An 8,223-nucleotide genomic window follows, 5' to 3' on the forward strand; every position below is an offset into this window, starting at 1 on the left:
CCTCAGCCTCCCAAAGGCGCGGGATTACAGACTGAGCCACCGAGCCCAGCTCTTTTTTTTTTTTAAATTGGCGTCTCACTCTGTCGTCCAGGCTGAAGTGCAGTGGCATGCTCACGGCCACCGCAGGTTTGACCTGCTAGGTTCAGTTGATACTTCTACCTCAGCTTTCCTGTAGCTGGAACTACGGTGCGAGCCACCATGCCCGGCTAATTTTCTGATTTTTATTGTAGAGACAAGGTCTCACCATATTGTTCAGGCTGGTCTTGAACCCCTGGGCTCAGGCAATCCTCCCAACTCGGTCACCCAACGTGCTGGGATTATAGCCTTGAGCTACTGTGCCCAGTCAGAACTGAGAGTTCTAACAGCCTCCGTCAAGTGCCAGTGGCTTTTTACTTTTCACTCACTGGCTTTTTACTTCACAGCCCTGTTAGCCCTACAACCTAAAAATACTTTATACAGGTGCGCCTCACCTTACAACTTATATCCTGATATATTTCTTTCTTTTTTTTTTGAGTTGGAGTCTCACTCTGTCACTCAGACTGGAGTGCAGTGGCCACTCCTGGCCACCGCAGCCTCAAACTGCTGGGCTCCGGCGATCCTTCCGCCTCAGCCTTCCAAGGAGCTGGAACTATAGGCGCGCACTACCACACCCAGCTGATTTTTGATTTTTTTTTTTTTTTTTTTGAGTTGGAGTCTCACTCTGTCACCCAGACTGGAGTGCAGTGGCCGCTCCCAGCCACTGCAGCTTCAACCTGCTGGGCTCCTGCGATTCTTCCGCCTCAGCCTTCTGAGTAGCCAGAATTACAGGCATTCACTACCATGCCTGGCTGATTTTTTGATTTATTGTAGAGGGTCTCGAACCCACGGGCTCAGGCAATCCACTCATCTCAGCCTCTCAAAGCGCTGGGATTACAGGCTGAGCCACTGAGCCCGGCTTCCGATACATTTCATCAAAAGCTGAAAACACTGCTCAGTCGGGCTCAGTGGCTCAGCCTGGAATCCCGTGCCTTCGGTTTCTACTGATGCTTTTGCCCCATCACTGAGGACTTGACTGTACTTGCTTATTTTAAAAAGTGCTTTCAGCTGGGCTCGGTGGCTCAGTCTTGTAATCCCATGCTTTGGGAGGCTGAGGTGAGTGGATTACCTGAACACAGAGGTTCGAGACCCGCCTGGGCAACTTGGCGAGACCTCATCTCTATAATAAATCAAAAATCAAGCCGAGCTCGGTGGCTCAGCCTGTAATCCTGTGCCTTTGGGAGGCTGAGGTGAGTGGATTGCCTGAGCCCGCGGGTTCGAGACCCGCCTGGGCAGCGAGACCTCATCTGTACAATTAATCAAAAAATTAGCCGGGCGTGGTAGCACACGCCTGTAATTCCGGCTGCTTAGAAGGTTGAGGCGGAAGGATTGCCAGAGCCCAGCAGGTCGAGGCTACGGTGGCCGGGAGCGGCCACTGCACTCCAGTCTGGACGACAGAGTGAGACTCCAACTCAAAAACAAAAACAAAAAGCGCTTTCACAAAGAAAGTCTTATTTGGCAATTTTTGAAGGTGAACAGGGCAGACCTGCAACTCAATCTAGAAGATTAGAAAACTGAGTCTCAAGTTAAGTAATTTGCCCAAGGTCAAATGAGTGTCAAGTGGAAAACCTGTGCTTTCTGATGTTAAGTCCAGTGTTTATTCCTTTATATCTGGTTTTCTACACTGTTGAGAGGGGGACAGCAAACTTTTACTTTTCCTTGATAAAATAAAACCTTTCGAACATGATCTGATCCTCATTTAAGCTACAATTCTTGAGCCAAAAAGCAAATAATCATTAATTAATACTGAGTACTTAATTATGTGGCTTCTGTCACATAGCGACAGCATTATGATAAGCACTTTAAATGGACTGCCTCAGTTGTCACAACAACCCTATGAGAATAAAACACAACTTTATTTTTCCCATTTTACAGATGAAGAAATTTGAGCTCAAGATCTTTTTAAGCATTAAGGGATGTAATAGGGTGTGGACCCAGCTTGATTACAACTATATAGTTACATGTAACTAGTCATTATACATTACTTTCCTGTGAAAATATACGATAGTAAATATACAATGAGCAAATGTGTAAACTAGTAACACATTCAAATGCATACTATATGCCAGGCACTGTTCATGGGGCTCTATAACAACTCTAAGAAGTCAGATATCATCATAAAGAAACTAATAAAATAATGCAATTCAGTACTAATGGGGAGAAAGTCAAATTGGTTAAGTGTGAGGAATAAGAGTACAGAAGAGGAGAAAAGCAAGAACACTTCATGTGTCTCTGGAAATTCTAAGCATTAGAGAAGTGTGCCTACTGACAATCTAAATGTCTAATTAATTCTATTATACCTTGAGAACTTTGTGATCTCTGGGCTTCCTAATACTGTCTTGCAACGTACAGAACTTTTGGCCTCACTCTACTGCACTACCCCAACGCCCTAAGACTGGTTCTCACTGTAGACCAGCCTGAAACGCAGTGACATGATCATAGCTCACTGTGGCCTTGAACTCTTAGGCTCAAGTGATCCTCCTGCCTCGGCGTCCTAAAGTGCTGCGATTATAGGAGTGAGCCACGATGCCTGGTCTCTGCTGCCCTTTTTATGATTTGTGTTCTATAAGCTTTTAAAATCAATTTAACTTCTACATGTTTCATTTAAAACTACATAAGTCAAATTATTTTGAGTAAAAATGTACATAAAAAAACAAAAAAAGGCAGGATTTCCACAGGCTCTAGGAAAAAGGGACCATATATACCCATACACCTAGCACTGAATTGTCTAGGTAGGCACTTAGAGTTAAATGCTGTTTAGTGATAAGGTCTTCAGTTTCTGCCTCTTTAAGAAATCCCAACCTGATAGGCGTGGTGACTTACACCTGTAAGCCCAGCACTTTGGGAGGTGGAGGCAAGAGAATTGTCTGAGTCCAAGGGTTGAGACCAGCTTGGGCAACTCAATGAGACCTTGTCTCTATACAATAAATCAAAAAATTAGCCAGGCGTGGTGACACATGCCTGTAGTTCCAGCTACTTGGAAGGCTAAGGTGGAAGGATCACGTGAGTCCAGCAGGTTGAGGCTGTGGTGGCCATGAGTATGCCACTGCACTTCAGCCTGGGCAACAGAGTGAGACTCTGATGCAAAAAAAAATAAAATAAGTCGGGCTCAGTGGCTCAGTCTGTAATCCCAGTGCTTTGGTGAGGTGAGTGGATTGCCTGAGCCCGTGGGTTCAAGACCCGCACGGGCAACTTGGCAAGACCTCATCTCTACAATAAATTAAAAAAAATTAGCCGGGCGTGGTAGCACGCGCCTGTAGTTCCAGCTACTTGGAAGGCTGAGGCGGAAGGATCGCTGGAGCCCAGCAGAGTCGAGGAGCCCAGCAGGTCGAGGCTGCGGTGACCGGGAGCAGCCACTGCACTCGTCTGGGTGACAGAGCGAGACTCCAACTCAAAATAAATAAATAAATAAAGGAGCAGCCACTGCACTCCAGTCTGGGTGACAGAGTGAGACTCCAACTCAAAATAAATAAATAAAATAAAATAAATCCCAACCTGAGGATGGCTTGAGGTCAGGAGTTCAGGGCTGTAGGGCACTATCACTGAACCTGTGAATAGCCACTGCACCCCATCCTGGGCCACACAGCAATATATATATATATTTATTTAGCTAATTTTAAATAGCTCTTTGTTTTCTAAGGAGTCTGTGGAAGTGGAAAGTTCCAGATAGAGTAACTATAGCACCTAATGCATCTTTGATTCTATCAAGCTTTGGAGATGGACAAAACAGCTTACCTGGTTTCCAGGTTTGACCAAGCGGAGGGCAGCTTCAGCACAAAGGTGAGCTGCCTTAATGACGTCTGCTCTCCGCCCTGTTACCTGGGTCCCCTGTAGTAAGAACATGCAATCAGTGTCTTCCTGGAAAGCCTGCTAACTCAGCTGGCCATTTGGCCATTTCGCTAACTCTGCATGCCCATATGCGAGGGCCAGCCAGTAAACAGCAGTGTAAAAAACCTCTCCTTTTGCTTCTCTAGAGACTCTCCAACTTCTGTGGTGACAGTGCACTGCTCCCCACACCCAAGGCTGAACAGATCAAAAGCAGGCCACCTACCTGAGCCACACCGACCACGAATGTGTGAGCTACATTAGCGATGAAGCCATCCACGTGGACTCCAAGGTCACTGGAAAGCAAGATCAGAGTACTACATTAATCACAGGCACCACATAAAGGCTTAAAAAAAGACAATTGCCTTAAAATGGCTTAACCTTACATTTTTACCAAGTCACCTTCCTTGAGAATATAGTCCTGGTCGCTCTTCAAAGGGGAGAAGTGACATACACAGTTATTTACCGAAATGCTGGTGGGAAAAGCAATACCTGCAAGGAAAGAACCATCAGCCTTACTGCCTCGCTCTCTCTGGGAGGCCTGCTGCCCTTCAGAAAATGGAAGGATTTTTTTTCAGTGTCTGCCTTAAGGGTCATCAGTTTGGATTGGGTAGGAAACTGCTTGTGTCCCACTTGTCATTCCAAATTTCCAACTATCTCAACCAGGGATGGGGTGGGGGCTGTACCATTACAATAAAAACAAAAACATACAAGACCAAATAAGGTTCAAACTATAGAAATTAGCCAGGGATTTTTTTTTTTTTACCTTTCTTCATTTCCTTTTCTTTCTTGAAGATTTTCCCTGTCTCTTCCATAATCATGGCATCACCTTTCTCACATAGGCTCAGTACCGACACACCTGAGCTGGATGCTTCTACCAAGGACCGAAGTACTCCTGCAGACAGAATCCCATCATGTCAGCCTTCATGCATTCATTATCCAGTTACCACCCAATACTTGCAAGTTGGACTTAGAATCTCTAATACTCCATAGTGCTGCTGCCGGGAGTCTGAAAGAGGAAACAAGCTTCGCCTCTTGGAATGTGTCTATCTATAATCTCTAACTTCTACCTTCCTTTCCTAAAAATAAAAATGCTAACACTCCCTTCTTTCCCTTACATTATGTGACAACAGGGCATATACGTATGTCTCTCTAGGCAAGGCCTTGGACTTGCCAAAGATGTTACCTTTGGTGTATTAGAAACGTTATGAACAGCAGGGGGTTCTCGCCAAGGTATCCCACAAACATGCGAAGAAGACTAGAAGCAATTTATAGGCGTCAGAGACAACAGGAAAGTGGACATAGAACTGCTGACTCAAAGCCGATGCGTTGGTAAATGTTACCGTCTTCCCTTCTCAGACACCCTAATTAGATGTTAGTAATCTCAATTTATGTAGGTTGATTTCCTCATAAACAAGTGTATAGGCCAAGGGGACTTAATCTAAGGTTTCTGGGCTTCAGGGGACTTGTGGCTTCTGGTTTTCAGTACACCTCAAAGAGGCATGTAGCCCCAAAGTTTTTTGTTTTTTTTTTGAGTTGGAGTCTCACTCAGTCGCCCAGACTGGAGTGCAGTGGCCGCTCCCGGCCACCGCAGCCTCAACCTGCTGGGCTCTGGCGATCCTTCCGCTTCAGCCTTCCAAGTAGCTGGAACTACAGGCACGCGCCACCACGCCCAGCTCACTTTTGATTTATTGTAGAGATGTGGCCAAGTTGCCCAGGTGGGTCTCGAACCCACAGGCTCAGGCAATCCACTCACTTCAGCCTCCCAAAGGCACAGGATTACAGGCTGAGCCACCAAGCCCAGCTAGCCCCAAAGTTTTAAAATTGATATTTAAGATCACAAGTGTCTCAAGTTATAAATTGCAAGAAAGAGAAAACTTTTTTCTGATTCAAGCCACTAGTATGAAATATGAAATACTAAAAGGCACCAAAAAATGAGGGTACTATGCTAAATGTCCATGGGTTATAATGCACTGGTCTGTTCATGCCCTCTCCATGATCCAGCCTGAACTTCAGGTTTTATTTGTGAAACAATGAAACCTGTTCTGGTGTTTCTTTGGAAGCTGGAAAAACTTAAGTTTTCAGTCACAGCACCGCAGGCATTCTAAATACCTCCTCCCAACCATCTTTACTGTCAAAACCATTTAAAAGCCAGAAGACAAGCAGTTCCTAGCTCTGGAACTGGGTTTTAAAAGGGAAAAGAGAATTGGAAAGAGAGAAAACAGAAAGTGAGACATCTGCCTAGAGTGCCAGGCAGCTGCTAAGAACGTCACAGCACAGCGCGAATGAGAATGACTTGTGACAATCCTAAAATCAGTCCTCCCTTTTACAGTACAATTCACAAGCTTGTCTAGTTGAAGTAAGAGAGGACCCCCAATCACTCCTCGACTTGTCAAGTCACTGAGAACAACACATTTGAAGGGTAAGTAAGGCTATCTGCACAAACTGGAAGGGTGCTAGTCATGAAAAACTTCAAGGAAGTCCAGCTATATCTTCAAGACGGGTTAGAAACTCCAGGAGGGCCCTCCAACGGTCTCCTGAGCTGGACCAAGAGTGGGAGGGGACCCCCAGCAGGGTAAGGGGTGCAGTAAAGAAGGAAAGGCTCCAGTAAAGCACGTGGTGGGGAAGCTGGTGTCAGGGGCAGTGGCGGAGGAAGGAGGGAGCCAGCGATCCGCACGGGGACCCAGCAACACGTGCCGGCTCGACTCCTGACGCCCGGGAGACGCGACCAAACCGAGGGGCGCCTCCGTCGCCAACAGCTGGTCGCTTCCTTTTCGAGGTGGCCTCGCCGCTGCCAGAAATCAGGGGAAGCAAAAATGTGGACTGAAGGGTAGGGTCAGGAGAAAACGCGCCCTGCCTTCTAACCAACGGCCTAGGGTCGGGAGCCTGCCGGGGACCCTTCTCTGCGCTCCTCCCGATCGCCGGCGCGCACCTCCACAGCCCCCAGCCCAGGCCTGGCCGCCCGGGTCCCGGGCACGACACCGGGTCTGGCCACCACGCCGAATCACCCGCAGACCGGTGCGGGTCCCCTCGGTAGCTCACTCTGCGTGACCCCTCCGCTCCAGCCCCTCGGGGGCCAGTCTGGCACTTTTCCTCGTTAGCCTCGATCCCCAGACCCCCGAGGCCGCACTCACGGTTGGCTATGTCGCCCCCCATCTTATACTTGGTCACGACCAGGTCCTCGGCGATAGTTTGCTCCTGCTGCTCGTCCTCGCCCGACATTTTCCTACCACCACCGCTGCAGCCTCGTTTTCCCTGAGCCGCCGCCTCTGTCTCCCTTCCCGGCCGCGGGCTGTGGTCAGAGCCCCCTCGATCCTCGAGGACAGGGCGAGCGAAAGCGCGAGCAAGCAAGGGAGCGGGCAGGCAAGCGAGAGCGAGAAGCAGCGAGCGCGCGGGCTGAGGCGCACGGCACGCTGGGACAACGAGTCCTTTCCCCGGCCAGCCTCTAGCCACCCTCGTGGACCCGCGAACTACAAATCCCAGCGTGCCTCGCGCGCCCCTAAGCCAGGCCCTGGGGCCTTGCCCTCCAAGGGCCTCGCACGCCGGAATCGCCTGGCACGCCGGGAAGGGTCAGGCTCCGGCGGGAAGGCGGAGCCGTTGGGGAGCGTGAGGGGAAGCGTGGTCTCTCTCCCGGAAAAACCACTTCCAGCAGAGCGCGGAGCGAGAACCCGTAACGCGGGGGGTGCGGGCTGAGAGGGAAGGGGCGGAGCGACGGCGGGGAAATAGGTTGAGAGGCGGCGGGACAGGGTGGAGCCGAGGCGGGTGGGCAGGGTCTACACCTAGGGCGGGGAGGCCGGGTGCGCCTTTCCCCGGGTATCTGGATCGGCTGGCGGGACCGGCCCAGCCCGTCCAATCGTCCTCCGATGCTGGGGGAAGGGGTGGGGCAGGCGTGGAAGACCTGGGGTGCCCCGGAGGGATTGTTCGTTTATTTAAGGGCCTCCCAACGTAGAGGCCAGACTCCCTATGAAGTTAGATGGGATTATTGTACCAAGCATAATAGGTTTAGGCCTCTGCGGGAGGCCCAGGCGGGAACCCGCTTGAGGCCGGGAGCTTGAGACCAATCTGGGCAACACAGTAAGTCCCAGTTCTCGGCGAGAAAGTTTTTTTTCTAAAGGACTTGGATTGGCACCGGAAGGAAGTGTTCGGAAAGACAGATTTGTTGAGAGTTCCTAGCATTAGATAAAAGATGTAATGACTCTCTTAAGAGAATGAGTAGAGAAGCATCTGGAGTTTTCGTATTCTCCCTATAAAGGAGAAAAGAACATCTATAGGGCTTTTTCCAACTTCCCCAAGCCTGTGCGGGCGGGGGGGGGGGGGGGGGGT

General features: G+C 49.4%; 1 protein-coding gene across 1 annotated transcript in view; it reads right to left on the minus strand.

Annotated features, from left to right (window-relative positions):
- Positions 1-8,223, minus strand: part of LOC103271002 (receptor tyrosine-protein kinase erbB-3) — a gene marked incomplete at its 3' end in the record, with an annotated part of 19,949 nt that overhangs the window by 1,792 nt on the left and 9,934 nt on the right. Inside the window, exons 18-21 of the mRNA XM_021717478.1 lie at positions 4,667-4,795; positions 4,287-4,392; positions 4,127-4,196; positions 3,811-3,903 (exon numbers count right to left, since the gene is read on the minus strand). Of these exons, the coding sequence (XP_021573153.1) occupies positions 3,811-3,903; positions 4,127-4,196; positions 4,287-4,392; positions 4,667-4,795 (398 nt within the window). The remainder of the gene's footprint in view (positions 1-3,810; positions 3,904-4,126; positions 4,197-4,286; positions 4,393-4,666; positions 4,796-8,223) is intronic.

Source organism: Carlito syrichta, unplaced genomic scaffold, assembly GCF_000164805.1.
Source record: "Carlito syrichta isolate Samal-C Ts95f unplaced genomic scaffold, Tarsius_syrichta-2.0.1 Scaffold108743, whole genome shotgun sequence".
NCBI lineage: Eukaryota > Metazoa > Chordata > Mammalia > Primates > Tarsiidae > Carlito > Carlito syrichta.